The sequence below is a fragment of the Pristis pectinata genome, chromosome 15 (assembly GCF_009764475.1).
Source record: "Pristis pectinata isolate sPriPec2 chromosome 15, sPriPec2.1.pri, whole genome shotgun sequence".
Taxonomy (NCBI): Eukaryota; Metazoa; Chordata; class Chondrichthyes; order Rhinopristiformes; family Pristidae; genus Pristis; species Pristis pectinata.
In genome coordinates this window covers 28,613,560-28,634,417 of record NC_067419.1, presented here as the reverse complement: position 1 = coordinate 28,634,417, position 20,858 = coordinate 28,613,560, and the positions used below count along the sequence as shown (strand labels likewise).

Genomic DNA, 20,858 nt, shown 5'->3' with positions numbered 1-20,858 from the left:
GTCTTAAAACACCTGCATTTCCCCATATCCCTTGATATCTTTGGCTAAAAAAAATCCATCAATATTAGATTTGAAGTTAATGACTTGCTTTATGGAAGAGATTTCCAAATTTTACCACAGCGTTATTGAAATCCCAACCAGAGAAAATAACTTCCCTCTTTACATTTTCCGTTCCCCTTAGTATCTTTAAAACCTTCAATTTATCCCTTAATCTTCTAAATTCCAGGAATACAGAACTAGTTTGTGTAATTTCTCCGTATATTTTAACCAATGGAGACCAATGTCACTGTATTCGCTCCACAGTTAGTATATACTTTCTATGGTGTGCTGCCCAGAACTGCTTACGGTGCTTTGTAGTTGGAGTATAACTTCTATCCTCTTTCACTACAGCTACTTAGGATGGATTCCATTAGCTTTTCTGGTTACGTCGATTCAGCACCTGCTGATAATCCACTTACGTGAACTGCTAAGTTGTTTTGGACCTCATTCCACTCTTTTTTGCCTTTCACCATTTTGGTAAAAAGTCAATGCCTTCACATTTTTCCTATTAACTTAATCTTTTATCATCTCTTCACAATGTTTTCATCTACACCTCTTACAATGTCACTTACCTTTGTGTCTTCACCAAACCTAGATATGCAGTCCTGTATTCCATTATATTGCCTCAAAATATACTGAAAAAGTGTTACTCCAGCACAGATCCTTGAAGAACACCACGAATCACTTTCTGCCAATTTGATTACCCTGTTCAGAAAATTTCCTAACTGGATCAAAAATTAATGTTTGGTTTAATGGGCTTCAACGCTAAGTGCCTAAAACTTCATCAGCTGTATTCAAGAATTATATGTGTATATATCAATTAGTGGTCACAGACGTTGCCCTGTCCACTAGTCGATTTTTCAAGAAGAATTCAATCAAGTATGTGAGGCATGGTGAATTCTAACAAATGGCTTTTATCTAAAGTGTCAGTTTTGTGTGTTTTCAGAGATAGAGAGCTGCGTATTTACAGCATTTTCAATGCTAGCTCTCAATTGTGTGAACTTTTATTTTGAATTGTTTTAACAGGTTGAACAATATCATAATGTAATTTTTCATGGGCCAGTGGGAAGCTGTCAAGACCATGTTGCACATCAAATAGCAAACTGTATTAAGGTAAACTGATTCCCTTGGAGACACTTCATCATATTTCTCTGCATTGTTAAGCATTTTAAATTTTAACTTTTTTTATAGTAAGACAACAAGGTATGCATGGTTTAGACAAAACATGATTTTAAAACCTGGATGAAATCTCTCTTTCCCTAGCCAACCTGCACAGCCAATGTTGGCAGATATTAAGACTGCTTGTGGAGAATTATAGATCTAAGCACTCTTAACAAAGTCATTTCCTCATGTGGCCATCTATTTTTTTGTCTTATCACAAACCATTTTGAATAAACAGGCCAATTTCAAATGAAATTGGATATGAATCACGTGACCAAGTAAAGCAGGATTAAGGATGCAGATAATTGGAACACCAGGTGTAATATATCTTCATTTACACTTGTGAATTCTGACCTTAATTTAGATATGTATAAATTCTTATACCCACTTTAATAATGAAGCTGCTTCAGTAAACATATTGGCCTGACGTTTATGCTTGATCGTGCTTGTTTTTTTTACCCGGGCAGTTTGGCCAAACTGATGCAAAAGTTCAGCAAATTTTCAACACAAATCAGTTTTCTGTTGTAGTCTGCAGTGAAATGGCTGATTTTTTTTGTGGCTGGCCAAAGCCCCATATTAAGAGTTTTCACTAATTGTGCCCATTTGCATAGTTTCAGGAGCATACTTAAACCTTTCCAATTTTTAGCTGCAAGGACAAAAACACATTTTAGAAGTGTTGGGAACATGCATTTTTTGTAATTCAGTAATGTAATTACAGAATAGTTTTTTAAAATAATTTTCAGTTGCTTTGTTCACAGATGAAGAACTGATTACTGGTTTAAAAATCTTACTTTTGTGATAAATCTGTTTTTATTAGTTGCTTTAACAAAACCATGGTAATAATGCTGAAATATATCAGAATAAATTTTAAAGAATTGGTTTATATTAAATTATGAAATGTTTCTTGATTGTGATTATTCATTGCACCTTTTATGTTTGATGCTGAATGACTTTTGCAAATGAGTTTGAGTGACAATGTAAAAAGAAGCATTTCTCAAAATCTATGTGTTTGGGACATTATTTGTCACAATACCACTGTTTGATTGCACTGAAAATGGAAAATCTAGCCCCATTTGTTTTAATTATATATCGTCTGTATTAGCATTGCTAATGCAAACTGTGTTATTCTCAAGTTGCACCTTTCACTAAAGTTGTAATTCATAAGCAACATTTTGCACAAGCAATTTCCATTTAAAATGAGGACATAGGAAATATAATGGAAAGCCCTGTCCAAAACAGTGCACAGATGTAAGAGTTTTAATGTACCTGAATACTGACAGCTTGCTTAGTAATATTGCAATTTTTCCCCTTTTTATGATGTGCAAACTGACAAAGTTCACTTGGCAGTGATGTTTGTTGTTCTGACAATAGCAAAAAGGACATACTGAATCACTCATAAGAACTCTGCTGTAGGTCTTGGATCCAAAATATTAACCATGTGCAAAGTAAAATTTAAGTGGTGCACATGGATGTCATATTGGACCGATCTCGCTGACATCCTGCCAGCGGTTCCACAGTGTGCACGTCAGCATGTTCCAAACTTCCCTGCCTGCACAAAACATTGTGGAAGTATGAAGTGTACTGGGCACATCTGACCTCTCGCACTGCTCTGCACGTTGACTATACTAGAATTCTGTAACTTACTGAGCTGATTGACCAGATACAGTTTGTATCCAGAGCCACAGCTAGCATACTTTGTGCAATCAGTGAGCCAGGGGGTGGATTGGGTTGGACTGAGCGTAATTCACTCCTTCATTTTGGACTTGGTGACAATTGTGTAGTGCTTAAATTTCACACAAATTATGATACTTTCTCAACTAGGTTTTACCATGTTCTCTCTAATGTATCAAGGATGTTGAATCAAGAAGCAATCTTCCTAATTTAATAATAGGGCTAAATCCTGCATTAGATGAATTTTGCTAGTGTTTAGAAAGTCTGACCTGTCATTTGGATCTAATGTCCATAACCACCTAAGACAATAGTGCTTGTAAGACTCTAAATGTATGTTATTTATATCATTACTGACTGATCCATGAAGCTACAGTTAGAAGTTAATCACTCCACATGTTTCAATTCTTGCAGCACAAGCAGGAAGCTATTGGTTCCAGCTGTGAAATAATACAAATTGAGATGGAAACGAGTTTATCAAAGGACCAGCTAGTGGAGCTGTTTATTCAAAGTGGTAAGATGTTCATAATTGGGATCGACACTGTAGAAACAACAATGTTGAGAAAATGACAGAGTGCAGTGAGGTGAATGAAGGTTCTTATCAGCAGTGGCTTAGGTTTTGTAGTAATAATGATGGTGAAAGTAGTGGTGACTGCCGTCATTGCTCCCTGGAACTAACACATGTTTAACACAGGGTTTTCACGTGTGCATCATTTTCCACACAACTCTCAAAATTGCTGTCAGTAGAAGAGCTTCCTACTGTTTGCTGCATCTTCCTTCGCCATAAAGGGAAATCACGGGAAATTATGCAAATTTTTGGAATTATTCCTGCTGTTTAATATCCTGAAAATCTTTCTTTTAGTTATGTGGCCTACGAGATATTTTAATGGTGTACAAAGCCATAATTACTGCTCAGCAAATAATTCGGATCTGAAAAAAATTATGCATGAGTCTTTCAAAACAAAGGAATTTTATTTGTTTCTAATAAGTTTATTTATCAAGTGGCAGCTTCTACTTTAATCACATGTTCATTCCAAAATATATGGCCTTCCGTACAATGTTTAAAATCTTAACTCAAAATTGCTTCATGGTCTGTGAAATGTCTTTAATGGGATTGCTCAGCAAGCTTGATGACACCACAGCTGCTAGGCACCAGGGATTCCCTTTGAATTGAAGCCTGACGGCAGCAATCTTCAGAGAAAGCAGGTTTCTTGCCAGAGACTGCTGGGTCTTTGTGGGAAGCTTTCAAGGTCAGCAGTAAGTGCTGTTTCTTTGCTGCTTACTGCTCATTCTGGACCAATGTTTCCAGTTATTTATGGATATTCAGCCCTACAGAATTCAGTCACCTCAATAACAATTAAATTATGTAAACATCATCAAAAGTAGAATTTCTACTCATTTGCGGGTAGATTACTTTTCAATCATAGCTTAGTGGTAGCACTCTTCCCTGTGGAATTGGGGGAGTGTAGGGAATGTAGTGTTATGGTAGTAGAGAGTTGAATGTTTAAGGTGGTTGGTTGTATGCTGTTCAAGTGGATTGCATTATCTTGGATGTTTTCATGTTTTTTGAGATGCACTCATCCAAACAAGTGAAAAGTATTCCATTTGGAGAGACGTGACGTGGGTTACTCAGCACAGACTAGCTAGTCCCTGACCTGCCGTTGTAGCTATGTTATCTGCTCCAGTTAAGCTTCTGGTCGATGGTGACCCCCCAGGATGTTGTTGATAGAGGATTCAAGATGGTAAATCTGAAAATAATAGCATGATTTGCTGTATTGTCATGATAAATATAAACAATGACTTGTTTATAGAAAAGTATAATGCATCATAATAGCAATTTCATTATACAGTATCTTTAAATAATCAGATATGACAATGCACTTTATCCTTGGACAACTATCCTTAGACAGCCTTCTCTGCTATCTAAGACTCTGCCAATTTTGGTATCCTCTGCCAATTTTTCCAACTATTACAGATTTCCAGTCAGTAAAACAGCCATACATTACTACCTTCTGCCTCCTATCGCCAAGCCAATTAGAAAGGAAAAAGTCAGAAATTAGCAGAAACAGGCACAAAATATACATTTGGAAAAAATGTTTAAATATAGATAACTTTTAAAATTATGAATCTTGAAATACAAGGTTAGAAGTTCATTTAATGGTCTGATGTGATTGAATTATGTTACCTGTGATTTATTGGTGACACCTGAATTCAGTATAGTTTTTCTGCTAATTAAATTAAGTAGCACAGTTAATGATTTACTCTTGAGAACAAAGCTCATTCTCTTTACATCTTGATTGATGTCTGTATGTGTAATGTCTTAGAGATGAATTAGTGAGAAAAAATATAGATGTTGCAGAACTGCAACCAAAATTCTTTGTTATTTTATAAATGTATTCAAAATTTGAGAATGTAGAATAATGGGGAATGTTAAACCTAACCTGACAGTACTTGAAATCTAAACCTAAACTTTACCACATATTCAAAATTGGCTTAGAAAAGGAATGTTTTGCAATCTCCATTAAATAACTTGACATTGAGGTCAGCATTAAATAGGGTACTATAAACATAATAACCTGTATTGAGTCATGTATCAACATTCTCACCCCCCCCCCCACCACCCAAAGAAGCTGTTCTTAACAGAAAGCTTGCATGTTAATAAAAATGGACCACAAGGTGGCGAGATATCATGCTGTGCCATTAGATTGTACCTTCCTGTTCCTTTTAAGAAACTTTATTGGATTTGTTACAAAAAAAAAGTTCTTTTGGATTGTTTTAGTTACTTCAGGGACGTCATAAAGAAAATATTAAAAGCTTATTGCAGAGGAATTTTTGGCTCTTTGAGCTTCTTTGCAGCAAAGATACCCATCGGGAACTTCACTGGGGAATACTATTATGGGAAGTATGATGGGACTGAAGTCAAGTGATGTCTATTTTAGATGAATGAAGTGGAACTTCAACCCATTTGTAACCATTGGTGAACAAAAAGGTTACTTAACTATTCCACTAGAAATCACCGATCATGTTACTTTAAATGAACATCCTAATCAGCAATAAACAATTCGAGAATTTCTACATAATTTGAAATCTAAATACAATTCATTTAATATTCTGCATTTTCTTTGCATAAAGACTTTATTTGAATGGTCCAGATAAAATCTGTCCATTTGTTGAATATAGCAAATTAAATTCTCAATAAGCAATAAAGTATTACTCTTTAAGAAAAAATGTCAAACAGACCTACACTATGGATGGTAATGAATTGGGTAAGGATGAAGTTGAAAATAATGGGTGAGCATTACTGGACAGCAATTCACAAAATAAATAAGATTTCTTTATTAGTCACATGTACATCGAAACACACAGTGAAATGCATCTTTGCGTAGATTGTTCTGGGGGCAGCCCGCAAGTCTCGCCACACTTCCGGTGCCAACATAGCATGCCCACAATTTCCTAACCTATACGTCTTTGGATGTGGGAGGAAACCAGAGCACCCGGAGGAAACCCACACAGACACGGGGAGAATACCTTACAGACAGCAGCCGGAATTGAACCTGGGTCGCTGGTGCTGTAATAGCGTCGTGCTAACCGCTACACTACCGTGCCTGCCTTAATCCTTAATTACATTTCTGCATAAACTAAAGCGTAGCATGGAGAGTATCATGCTCTTTACATGGTGAGCTAATCAAGCTGTGACATGAGTGCTTAGTAACGTTTTGATCACCAAGGAATCAGGAAATATTCAGAACTTGAAAGTTTAAAAAAATGCAGATGCTGAAAATCTAAAGTAAATGCTGGAAATACTGAGCAGGTCAGGCTGCATCTGTGCGAAGTGAAACCGTGTTACTGTTTCAGGTTGACCTGAAACATTAACTCTGTTTCTCTTCCCAAGGACGTGGTCTGACCTGCTGAATAGTTCCAGCATTTTCTGTTTTATTTTAAATATTCAAGATTTAGCAGCAGTACAGAAAATATCCAGGTTGATCCCTTGCATCAGATATAAAAGAGAATGAAGAAATGTGGACTCTTCAGCCTTTAAAAGGAGCAACTCAAACAAGGAGCTGTTCCAAATAATTTTTAATGTATTAGTGCACTACATCCTGTGTAGACTTTGGCAGTTGAATAAGGAGGCACTGTAACAAATTGATGAAAAACAGATTTGGAACTAGTGTCTGAAAATTGAACTTTTGGATAGGATAATGGAGGCAAAACTTGCAGCAATTCCAGAGATAATTGAATCGTGTGATGAGGGAATTATAGGTTTTTCTGAACTAATATTGACTGAAAGTTTTTATTCATCTATACTTTGTAATTAAATAACATGAAATGACCAGTAAGACAAAATTATTTAACACACTAAATTTAAACTGCTGTATTTGTATTCAATTAAGCATGTTGGCTTGAGAATAACATTCTCCTTGTATTTAGAACACAGCATGCCTTGCCTCCTTTCTCACTCTTTTGTTTACCTTCATGTCAAACACCTTTTTATTTGATTTCTGTTCACAGATCTTTTGCTCGATCATAGATTTACCAATAAGATCGATCTGATAATGCGTGTGCCATGGCCTTATCGATGTTCTGTCTGTATTCAGCTGAACTATTTTGTTAATACTTGCTTCATTCACTAGCTTTTCATTGTGGGTCACATACTAAACAATGGCTTTCTTGAAGGGCAACTTTCAGGAATGTTTTAGAATGTTTTGCAGCAGACTGATGAAACATGGTTTGTCTTTATTTGTCATGTAGTGAGCTTCTGATTTTGATCAAATCATGGCTGGGTTGCTAAAAGACTATTAATTTGTCCTGTAAATGCTGAGCCTGTGCTCCTTACTGTTAAAGCATTGCCGTAGTGATAAGAGTATTGAGTTAATTTAAAATCCAACAGCAAACCTAGCAATGAACGAAGGTCCAGAATAATTCACGTTTTCTGAGGGTCACATACAAAAGAAAAGTTTGGCTCCCAAATCACAGTATTAGTACTTAAGTGTTTTGGAACAAGGACATTCGTAAATTATTGTCACAAGTTGTATAAACATGTTTGAGTTTCTAATTTATAAAACTACCTTACACTTGACCTAGATTATGGAGCAACCAATGTGAGTGTTTCACAAATCTCTATTAAAATATAACTTCATTGTACAGTCGTTAAACTAATGAAGTTAATTTTAATCATTTGAGAATCCTGTCCTTGGCTCCTGTGGAAAGCCAGAAGTTTGAAATTATTTAAGTGCAATCCTTTTTATTCAAATTGTGCAATAAGTTTTATTAGTCTTTGTTACTCAGTACATTTAATGTGTTCCAGGTATCTTGGTACCTTTGAGTCAGTCTTTCGTTACTGAGAAGGTAACTGTTGTCCTGATGGAAAACCTGGAAACAGCTACTTCGCTATCAGAGTTTCTGGGTGAACTACTGGATGCCCTAGAAAACCGGGGTGCTGAAAATCCCTTCACTTTCCAGCATGGTATCGTGTCATTGTCTATTTTATGTTTAGTGAATTATAAATAAAAAATATATAATATATTTATATAAATGACTTAGTGACAAGCTAACAGGCTTCAGGATTTGGGGTTGTCAGTATAATATGGAAACACAGGAAATGACGAACTCTAATTTGGTTCATTTCATGGCATAACAGGCAGCTGTTTCTAATTTGCACTGTGGGAGGCCGACCTTGCATTGGCAGATCCTGAAGGAAGCCCATGCTGCATAGGTACTTGAAAATGTCATTGTGACTTTGCAGATAGGTGGTGTCACATGCTGTTTCCTGCTCTGGATTTTAAGAAGCCTCAGAGTCTGTTATTGTGTCAGTTAAAATTAGCAATGTATTTTTGTTTAATTTTTGAGGTCAGAAATCTATCAAATAAAGCACAAGTGTCTTGGAGGCTATAATTAATATTTGTCATTTTTTTGTCTACAGTATGATTCTACCACCTGAATACCAAGTTAATGATTTGTTTGTATTTTTAAAAAAATCAACTAAAAATAATGCAAACACATAAAATGATGGAGGAACTCAGCAGGTCAGGCAGACACTAAAAATAATGCTCTAAAATTGGTAAAACTTACATGTTTTCTTTATACAAGAAGGACCCAGACCTATTTTGTTGAGCACAAATTTGTGATTCTTGCCCACTCCCAACTTTCTAATGAACAGTGAAGACATAAGAGACTGCAGATGCTGGAATCTAGGGCAAAAAACAAAATGCTGGAGGAACTCAGGCAACATCAGTGGTGGGAAATGAGCAGTCGATGTTTCGGGTCAGAACATCCAGGTGAAGGATCTGGACCCAAAATGTCAGCTGTCCATTTTCCTCCATAGATGCTGCTTGACCTGCTGAATTCCTCCAGCAGTTTGCTTTTTGCTCTAAGATACAGTGCTTGGGTCTTGCATGTTTGGCATGAGTGCAGAGCTGGTGTTTACATATCAACTGTTCACAGGATGCCACGGTTGTCTTTCTTTCAAATGAACTTGTTCAGTATCTCTACTGCCAGTTTCTCATTCCCACTAAACTTCAAATATTCACTAGTACCTTTTTTTGTAATAACACCAGCTAATGCAACATATACAGTGAGAATCTTGGTACCCATGATGGAAACACAGAACCAGATGAGGCAGGATAGGCACTGCACAATAAAATAGATGTTAATAATAAAGAACATCTTTTCCTGCAATAAAAGTTACCACAGCTTTCTCTAATATGAAGGCCTTAGATCTACTTATATCTGAGATATACCTCAATATTAATAATTATTTTCCATTATGTGCATTGAATGCATCCTAGTGGTGGGTAGATCTTCCAGTTGCTAATGCAGGAGCTGGTTATGACCCTGGATAAGAACAAACAAAAAAGTCAATAGAAATGCTGCTATCTCAGTCACTCCTTTGGTAGCCTTCACATGATCCCAGCATGAACCTTGGGGTTCAATGCTGCAGTTACCTCCTCTGTCATTAGAAGGTTGTTGTTAGGGTACAGGCTGTGCAGAGGTGCAAAAGGTTTAGCCTCAGCTCGATTTCCAACTTGATTCAGGTACTATTGACTTTAGAGTATGAATCCTAATAAATACACGATATTTCCAGTGACAGCTCATCCCCAGACACAAACGTGAGGTTTGCCTGCACTTTTTCGCAATCAGCTCTGGAACAGATTTGTCCATTCATTAAATGAATCGAACTAGCATTCAAACCTGATGTCACCCCTCACCTTTGAATGTCTCATTGTTTCCTCATTGAGTTTAAGATACTGCATTTTAAACTGTTCACTGAAACCATCAATGAAAATATTTGATTTTCAAAATAACATTTTCCTTTAATAAATCAATAATATTCCAGAATTTATAACTCAGTAGTGTTCTTGGGATATACTTAAAAGTCAATAATAGTTAAATATTGTGAAAAATGTACCTTATTTGGGAGTACTGAATTCTTAAAATTTTCTAGATTTTTAAAGTGCAACCACAAAATGATTTTACACAAGTATACTGTACTGAAATTGAAACAGTTAATCTTTTCACTTTTTAAAAAAAATATAAACTTTAGTTACATTGCATTTGTCCTCAATGATAGTTAAATAGCCTCAGTCAGAACAATTCAGCTTCAGAATACTTCCTCTGTTCTTAATCTAATGCATGTTACCATACGAAATTGGAAAACAAATCAAGTAGTCCTTGTGCTAGAGCACTTTTACTGTGTGTATTGTACTTTAAGTGAGTTTAATTTACCTTAATAAGCCAAATATTTGAAGATCATTATTTACTTATGGTTATGCAGAATATATGTATCATTAAACAATCCTGCAAAGCAAGGAAATTACTTAGGTGTTTTTTTTCTTTTTCACATGGAAATTAACTCCCTTTTAATTCTATTGCAATATCCCGCAGGTGTCGCCACTCATCTGGTAACCTACCAACACATTTTCAGTGTTAATAAAATTGCTCTGTTCTTCATTGATAATTAAAAATGGAAAATGATAATAAATGTACTGATATCTTGATGCCTTTAAATGTGGTTAAGAATTTAGCTCAATTCAGAATCTATTTATATCCTACTCCCAAATGCACACTTTTTTATTTTATTTGTATGTGGGTTTTTTTTTCCTTGCATGTGCTGATGTGCATCTATGAGATTTGTTTAAATATAGATGCAAGTTAGAAATTCATCCAATCCAACCTACTGTGACAGACAACGAGACATTCAACCCATTGGGTCCTTGCCTGCTCCCAACGGAGCAATCTTATTAGTCCCATTTTTCTCTAGTTCTGTAACTTATTCTTTTTCACATGCCAATCAACTCCTCTTTGATTCTCTTGCCACTTAGCTAAGGGATAAGTTATGAAGGACAATTAACCTACCAACACATTTTTGGTGCTAATATAATTGCTTTGTTCTTCATCGCCAATTAAAAATGGAAAACAGCTGTTAATTGATAGAACATTCATCATTATGTTCTGAATATGGATGGTATAGGTATCAGTACAAATAAGAACAAAAATACAATCTTTTTTAAGAAAAATGTGAAATAATAAGTGTGTTGATATCTTATGAAGTACCTTTTGATGCAAAGACATGCCTATTTATTGAAATGTAAATAATGGAAATTCCATGCATCCATTTTGTGCATTAAAATCCTTCCTGCAGAACCTCTGCTACCATAATAGTAGTTTCAAATTCAAAAGAAAAATCACTACTAAAAGAGAAAGACAGCCTTGCATCTCTGGACTTTAAATTTGCACATTGTTATCAAACTGCTCTAATTACTGTCCAAGTTCAGATGGGGTACTTGATTGATTGGTATGGGTTAGGAAGGCGTACATGCCCCATTTGATGAAATGAAATGAGAGGAGAGGGGATGTCTCAAAGTAAAGTTAGAAATGTAGCAAGGAAAACTAAGGAACAGGATGCAGCTCATTTAATATTGGCAGATGCACTGGAGCATTAATCAAGGGGCTAGAAACCTTGCGCTTCAGGTAGAAGTAGGAACAGGAGTGAGCGATTATTGAAAGTAGGCAAATAGACCATTGCATCATTGAAAATGATATCTGCACAGTAAGTAGCGATATCTAATGTTAGGAAAAATTCATTTTCGATTGCAACAAGTTACCAATTTTAGATTATAAAAAAACAAAATACTGCAGATGCTAGAAATTTGAAATAACTGAAAATATTGGAAATAGTCATCAGGTCAGGTGGCATTGGTGGAGGTCGAAACAGTTAAAAGCAGATTGACTTTTTTTTATCAAAAACATTGTGAAAATTCGAGAGCAGCTAGGTTGCCTCTCACTTTTATTTGCTGATTTTTCTTTTCAAATTGTTCAGGCATTTATGATACTAGAGGTTCTACAGCATTGTGGAGTTTTGTGAAGTTATGATTACAATGTAAAAGAAATTACTTAAAGGTTAATTTTCCACATTGCAAGAGTAGACAGGTGTTTCATAACATAATAGCACTAGAGTAGTATAGTTATTTATTGTCTCATTGAGAATATTTGTTCAATATTTTATTGTTACTTCTGATTTACAGTGAATGGGACTTCAGATACCTATTACTTCCAAGAAAATAGTTTTCTGATAGGGACAATGACAAAGATGAAACTTCAAAGTTCAGACTTGATGGTGCAACAACATTTTCGATGGGTACAGCTTCGATGGGATGCAGAGCCCATCAGTGGTTTGCTTCAAAGATTCCTCAAAAGACAACTCATTCACAAGGTAAGAACACTTTGTTCTGATGTTGATTTGTGACAGAGATTGTATTACAAATAGACATGACTTTGCAGCAAGTTATCAAAAAAAGGAATTTGTTTTGCTTCTAAATCTTTCAACATTCTTGAGCTTAATTGGCCAGTCCTGAGATCTGAACAATTTAAATGTCTTTGCTTTGAATTATCAATGTTAAAGGCCAAGTTGTCTGTAGATCTGTTGCTGTATTAAGACTTCTAAGGAGATTTAGTCAAAGAAATTAAGCTAAATAATGAGCATTAAACCTGTCTGTATGTTAATTTGATCTATATCATGATTAGCACCGTTCATGATTGAACGGTTCCCTTACACGATGAGATGGACTCTGACCTCACGATCTACCTTGTTGTGACCTTGCACCTTATTGCACTGCACTTTCTCTGTAGCTGTGACACTTTACTCTGTACTGTTATTATTTTTACCTGTACTACCTCAATGCACTCTGTACTAACTCAGTGTAACTGCACTGTGTAATGAATTGACCTGTACGATCAGTATACAAGACAAGTTTTTCACTGTACTTCGGTACAAGTGAGAATAATAAACCAAAAGCAAGGAGATGGGATGGATGATTAAAGTCAGCCATGGATTTCCCTGAAACACCCTTTGGTTAAGGTTACTGACCAATGAGGTTCTTGATTCTATCCCTATTTCTTGCTAAGTTACCTGAAACTAACCAAGTTGCACCACAACTATTATATTACCTTTGAGCGGAAAGGCAGCCTAGGTTCCTGATTATCATTGTTATGCAGTTAATTCAGCATGTTGCCAGGTAAACACATTTGGTTTAACTGGGGCTGTTTTGGTGGAATATCATGTTGCCATGAGTGCTAAAAGTCCTATGAAGCTTGCAACATGAGATAAGCAACCAAACCAGCACCAGTGGAACTGTGCCCCAAAAAATTTAGTCTTCATGGGAAAAAAAAGACGAGCAGTTGGTATAAAATGGATGGGGGTGAGTTGGGAGGGGAAGTAAACCTTTCTCAGTTGCAGCAAAATCTGATTAAGTCTAATTCCCAGTTTGCAACAATTGTTGAGCTGGATTTTGCAGCCACTGAAGTTTGCTGTTGACTACAAAGATCAAGCAATATTTGTGTCATAGAATTCCCCTTTTCCTGAATTGTCTGCTTTTAAATATCATTATACTGGGATAAACTGTCTCTAGCAACAGTGATGCCATCAAGCTAGCTGGGCAGTCAGTCATGTTGAAGAATTCCCACAGACACCAAGTCAAGAAGAAAAAACGTACACAATTTTTAGCATAACACTGAACTTCATATGAAAGTTGGTCTTGTGACAAAGCATTTTCAACATTACATCGAGAATAGATAGTAAATGCCTAAAATTTCTATCAAATCACAGAATTCCAACAATTGCAATGGAGAGGGATGTCTATGGAAGAGCCCTGAATAACTGAAAACAACTTTAGGATTTCTGTGTTAATCTACATGGTCTTGCAAATCATGAACTTGCTGCAAATGTCACATGCAGTGATGTTAACACTGTTGATTTTGCCATCATTTCAACCTCAAAATTTGGGACAATTTTAATCAAATAATGATTTTGTATATATAATTACTTTAATTTAATTTATTTTAATTAATTATTATTATATGCACTTAGCTGGTTTCATCATAGTTACAATAATACTTTTCAGTTCCAAGGCCAGTTACCAGCTCAAGCTGATCCTGTGTGCAAGGCTGTCCAGTGGGTATGCTCAGTCTGGTACCAGCTGAATTCCTACTTGTCCCGATTAGGAACACCTGAAGCATTGATGGGACCAAGAGATTTCTTTTCCTGTCCAATCATACCAGGCCAGGTGCAGCCTATAATGAGGTACATTTCTTTTTCCATGCATCTCATTTTTTTTAAGTAGTCAAGTATTATTAAAAATAATCTTTCATGCTTTTTCACTATTTGGAGGCATAGAAGGAATTGGTTGGTTGGAATTGTGTTATAAGAAAGTAAAGAAAGTACCATAGCCATGTTTTGATTTTAAGTAGATTTTTGGGCCTGAGATTGTTGTTATTTTTAACTTCTACAATAAATTGGCATTCACTTGCAACTTTAGATATGTGAATGTTATGAATCTCTTTGGATTCCAATCATGTAATGTATATGCATTGTGAGACACACTTGGAAGATTCGTAAAAGTAATGTCAATGTTTTTCATTTTGGAGGAATGTTCACTGCATGTAAACATTCTGAACCAAAATTATCTAATGTAACTGCAAAGAGTGTCCAATGATCTTTATGACATATAGAAAGGTATATAAAGTTGTTAACTAGAAACTACTGGAGAGTTAGAGATGTTTATATATAAAACAATTTTCCATATAAATCAAATCATAATTCCAGACCAAAATATGTCCAAAATATTTTTGATATGTTGGTTGAAAGAGAGGCAATCTTTTGCAATGCAACAACAAATTGCATACCTGTACCAGCTGATTTCCTCTAATACACCTTTTTAAGAAAAAGTACTTACAGTAACATGAAAGCTATGATTCTAGCCCTGAAACTTAAGTGCTTTCCACATTACAAAGTTGTCCCACCAGGCAAAAAAAAACTCTGACCATAGACAAGAATTATGTTTTATGGTCTTAAAAGGGCAGATCATTACAAACCACTAGTATTATTAATAGGATGGTTTTTTTTGTTTGGTCTTCAATTGTGGCCAAATTAGCATGGCTACATTTATTGTCCCATCTTAATTCCCTGAAGTATCAGAGGGCCTTTTGAACTTCTGTAATCCTTGTAAGGATGGTTAATTCATCATAGTTTTATGATATTGGCCCAATGGCAATAAAAGAAAAGTGATGTCGGTCTATGTGAGGATGACGTCTAACTTGGAACTAATGGTATTCTAATAATATTGAAGTTCTTATCCTCTCATTGTACATTTTGCTGTACCTTGAAAGTTCATTCTTCTTGAATTTGCAGGTGGATGGCCAACTTGTGGAATAATGTGATTGCTCCCAGAGCAGAAGAAGCTATACTTTCCAGAGCCTCAGTTAAAAGGTCTCGACAAGGGCAGCCTGTAAATAAGAGCCTTAATCCGGGGCAACAGGCAGTAGTCAAGGCTGCACTGAGCATCTTGCTTAATAAAGCTGTACTGCACGGCTGCTCTCTTTCCAAACAAGGTAAAAGAATAAGTTGAACCTAGTCTGATTATTTAATAGATTTACCTCTTTAACTAACATAATCTGTGTATGGTATATAAATCAGACTGATATAGATCATTTGGTAACAGTCTGGGTTTTGAGTTGGAAGGTTGAGAATTTATAGCTCTTCCTAGATGCTTTGAATTTAGAAATATAGACTGATAACTAATTAATAAATAATAAGCTAGTAATATAGGTGCACTGCACAAATGAAGCTGCCTTCTTTTTGATAAGTAACAGGGCAGTTAGTGCTGCTTCCTTTTGGATTCCAGAAGACTGGTTCAATTCTAAACTTGGGTGTGTTTCTGTTCTCTCTTTGGGTGTGTTTCTGCATAGTGAGTAGTTTCCTAATCTCCCAAAGATGGACTATGAGTTAATTGGCTATTTAGCGTAGACCAGTGGCTAAGTAATCAAAGGGATGGGTTTGTGAGAGAGAATAAGTTGCAGGGGAACAGGGCAAGTAAGAAGGGAGAAATAACACAGATGGAATTGCTCTACTGGGAGCCAGCATAGACACCTGATGGGCCAAATAGCTGCCGTGATTCTCACTATAAGTAACCTGTTTAGTTGGACACTCTTAAATGAATATAAATGTCCAATGGCACTATTTCAACGAGGAGTTATTCCTGGAAACCTGGCCAATATATATCCTTCATTCAACATTTTAAAAAAAAACTGATTTACTGGTCATTTTAATTTCAGGTCACCACACCTCTGGTGCTCTCCTCCCACATACACTGGTCTGTCCACCTAGTTTTTTTCTCCCTTTGTTCATCCCTCTCATTCCCTCCCCTGACGTGGTTCCATCTGCTCATCATTCCCTCCCTATCTGGCTCCTGATCTGTTTAGATCAAATATTTGTGGATTGTGCCAACAGAATCATCATAGAATTAAAAAAATGAAACATTCATACATCTAATATTTTCTCAGCATTTTGCTATGATTGGGGTCTAGCCTACCCGGTCTAAATCTGTACAATGAGAGAGAAAGCAATGCCAGATAATGTACTGTATCTGTATTGTCTGCACGTGCACTGGATGGAATACAAAACGTTGTTCCATCCATGTGCCTATTCTCTCAGTGGACATCTTTACGTACAGTCAAATCCATATTCTTTGCAATAAATTACATTTAGAGTCACTAAATCTCATTTTATTATGACCACTTTAACATGTTATGTCCTTTCTTTTGTTAAAAATAAAAGTATTAATACACTAATACGATCTTCATGTCTCATAAATGGTAATGAGTGCAAAAATTCTCAGCTGCTGTCATAGAGTCGCACAGCACAGAAATAGACCCTTCAGCCCATTGTGCCCATGCCAACGTTTTTGTCCATTTGCACTAATCCCATTTGCCTACATTAGGTCTGTATCCTTCTATGTCTTGACTATTTGAGTGTCTGTCTCAATGCCTCTAAAACATAGTATTTGTATCTGATTCCACCACCACCTGGCAGCATGTTCCAGATACCAACCACTCTCAGTGTAAAAAAAACCCTCAAGTATCCTTTTAAAATCCCTACCTCTCATCTCAAACCTATGCCCTCTTGTTTTTGATACCCCTACCATGGAAAAATGATTTTGACTATCTATCCCTTTATATACTTTCTATTGTATATACTGTACCTCTCAGCCACCTTCGCTTCAGGAATGACGAACACTACCTATCCAGTCTCTCCTCATAACCAAAGTCCTCCAGTCCAGGCAATATCCTGGTGAATATCCTCTGCACTCTCTTCAGCACAATCACATCCTTCCTATAATGTGGCAACCAGAACGGCATTAAGTACTCCAAGTACTTTCTAACCAGGGCTTTGTAAAGTTGCAACATTACATCCTGACTCTTGTATTCAATACTCTGACCTATGAAGGCAATACGCCTTCTTCATCACCCTATCGACTTGTTTTGCCACTTTTAGGAAACAATGGGCCTGGACCCCTAGGTTTCTCTGTTCATCATACTGTCTTATCATTATATGGACAAAAACCAAGAATAGACCAGCTCCCTTTCACAGCTAGGATATTGTGCATGCTTTTAGGAACATCTAAAGGGAGAGAAAAAAGGCAATGCATTAATTTAATTAATATAACCTGAATTAAATAATTAAAGATCAAATCAGAATTTTGTTTTACAGTGACAGGGCATTCTAGTAACAACATTTACATGAGGATATCTGATGAAAGCATATTTATTCATTGAAAACCTCTAATTTCAGAGCTTGAAGAATGTGCACCAGAATTTCAAGGGTGGAGTTTTCCTTTAACCATGATATCCAATTACAAGACCAGCAAAAAGAAAATTGACAACGATGCTTGGCGGAAAGTGAGCACTACTCCTCACAAAAAGTCTGCGCATTCAATGTCACAGTCATGGAGCAAGCTCAAAGGGAAAAGGGAGGGTAAGGTTCATTGCAGTACCATACAGTTCACTGTAGGGATTTGAGCAGTGCTCAAATTCTCCTTTATCTGTGACGTTGACTATCTCTGCACATCTGGCAAAGCAAAGAACATTGCTTTTAAAATAAAATGAAAAGAAATTGTGAACTACAGACATCCTTGTTGAATTTATAACGAGTATCATCCATTATGTACTCTTAAGAGAGTATATCCTAGATGTGAATTTCAAGGATAAAGTTGGAAATCTTAATATCCAGTTGATTTGTCAGCAATCTGTACCTCAGGTAGTCTTGGAATTGGAGAATGGTTATAGCATAGAAGGAGGCAGTTCAGCCCATCAATCTGTTTCAGCTCTATGTCCTATTCACTCGCCCTCTCCTCAAAGAATCACAGACTTCCACTTATGTGTAAGCCTGAGGTACACAGGTCATCAAATTCTGGTATGTCTGACTGTCTGTTCCATCTTTGGACTCTCCATTGAGAGCCAAGCAGAGATTCACTGAACTAAGAGTCCATATACTCTTCACATCCAGCCCTCGATGAAGGAAACACCTTCATTTGAATAGAGTTAACTATCCTGTAGAGAAAAGTAACTTATTCTATTTTTTATCTTATTTATTTGTTGGTGTTTCAATTTATTTACACTTTTTGTTAGTTTTTTTTTTAATGAATTTAGATCTCTTTGAATAGTTTTAAGAGTCTCCATTAGGGGTATTTGAAAACTGCTGAAATGCATTTACAGCCAGTAAGCTGCTAAAGGCTGCCAAAGGCATTACAGTAATGGGCCTTTAGGATACACTGTCCCAGGCCACTGGCTGCTCAGAGTCCATTCCACCTTGCCTGCCAGCTCTCCACATCTGGAAAATGTATTGGTGGGTGGGCACCTTAAGTAATGAGGCCGGGCATCAAGCCAGGTTTGGGTCAATCCCACCCAGTGACCACATGGCTGAACAGTGATCTGCAACAAATATGCAAACTGTATGAGAATCTCTCTCTTCTCTGAGCAGGCATTCATCTCGTGTCAGAATTGCCAAAGAACTTCAACAAGTTGAATACGGCAACAAAACTGCAGTAAGTTTATGCCAGAAGTGGCACAAATTCTTCTCTGATATCTTAACAAAGAAGATAAATCATGTGTAATTTAGTTGCTTCCTACAATTGGATTTAAGATTAACAGTTTGATTTAATTTTTGTGAATATTTAAAACTAAATATTCATGTCATCAGTAGTTATCTGAAATAAGGAATAAACATTCATTGCAGCAAATGAAATTCCAAATTGGTAGAATAAACAATGCCAACTGTGCTGGATTTGTTCAAAAAATGATATGAATGTGCAAGATGTTTGATGAATGGCAAATTCTGCCATGTTCTTCTTTCTTAAAAATTACAGATAATTTGTTCATGGCATTTGATTGTCACAGGTAAACCTTGTCTTTGAAGTTTTGCTGCAGTCATCACGGTAGTGGGTTAAATAATGTGCTGAATAATTACAGTTATTATGTGTAGGGTCAAAGTTTGGGCTATGGTTGGTGTAAATGCTGTTTGATGGAGCTTGACCAGGTGTCCTCTGGGTAAAAGACTTTGATCTCAATGTTCCCATGGCCAGCACAGTTGGCTTTTGTTTGTTGAGGCTTTGTATTGGTTTTTGCCCAAGTATATTGACATTTAAATTACTTTTGAGAAAATGAGGAAATTGTATCTGACAAATAGTTTTTTTCAATGGCTCTTGTTTGGTGGTGATCCCAGAAGCAATCCACAAAACTACCAAAGTGATCCTTTGTTATCTCGTGCATCTGAAAGGTATGAAAATATTTTCAATCTGAGTGATTGAGAAGTGGCAGTATCTCACCCCAGCACTAAATTTGAATGGCCACAAACTTTCATGGCTGCAACAATTTTGTGTCTGGGATGGTTTACTGGCTTACGTGAGGGAATTCAATGTGATAAATCCAGATTTGCAGATAACATAAAGCTAGGTGGGAGTGTGAGCTGTGAGGAGGATGCAGAGAGGCTCCAGAGAGATTCGGACAGGTTGAGTGAAGTGAGCAAGTGCATAGAAGATGCGGTGTAATATGGGTAAATGTGAAGTTATCCACTTTGGTGGCAAAAACAGAAAAGAAGATTATATGAACAATGAGAGATTAAGGAAGGGGGAAATATAGCAACAACTGGGTACCCTTGTGCACCAATCAACAAAGATGAGCATTCAGCTGCAGCAGGCAATTAAGAAGGCAAATGATGCATTGTCTTTCATAGTGAGAGGAGTTAAGTACAGGTGCAGGGATGTCTTGCTGTATATGGCCTTGGTGTGGCCACATTTTTGTCTCATTTGAAGATAGATGTTCTTGCTTTGGGGGAAATGTAGCACAGGTTCACTAGAATGATACCTGGGGTAGGATGACTGACATATGAAGAGAAATTGGGACAATTGTCCTTATATTCACTAGAATTTAGAAGAATGAGAGTTAACCTCATTGAAATTGACAAAATCCTGACTAGATGCAACAAAGGTGAACTTGATAGTGGAAGTCCAGAATTGGGTTAACACCCTTGGATATAGGATAGTCTGTTAAGGACTGAGATAACATTTTTCTTCGCACGGAGAGTGGTGAATCTGTGGAATTCTGTAGCACAGAAGGCAGGTGAGGCCAGATCATTAAATATATTTAAGGCAAGGGTAGAATTT

The 20,858-nt window shown here is 36.4% G+C and overlaps 1 protein-coding gene across 4 annotated transcripts in view; it reads left to right on the top strand.

Annotated features, from left to right (window-relative positions):
* Nucleotides 1–20,858, top strand: part of cttnbp2 (cortactin binding protein 2) — a 112,567-nt gene that overhangs the window by 82,926 nt on the left and 8,783 nt on the right. For all 4 annotated transcript variants that reach the window (XM_052030539.1, XM_052030541.1, XM_052030540.1 and 1 more), the window contains 8 exons: nt 1,066–1,152; nt 3,283–3,382; nt 8,174–8,332; nt 12,390–12,577; nt 14,265–14,443; nt 15,551–15,750; nt 17,990–18,172; nt 19,178–19,241. In XM_052030539.1, coding sequence (XP_051886499.1) covers nt 1,066–1,152; nt 3,283–3,382; nt 8,174–8,332; nt 12,390–12,577; nt 14,265–14,443; nt 15,551–15,750; nt 17,990–18,172; nt 19,178–19,241 — 1,160 coding nt within the window. The remainder of the gene's footprint in view (nt 1–1,065; nt 1,153–3,282; nt 3,383–8,173; nt 8,333–12,389; nt 12,578–14,264; nt 14,444–15,550; nt 15,751–17,989; nt 18,173–19,177; nt 19,242–20,858) is intronic.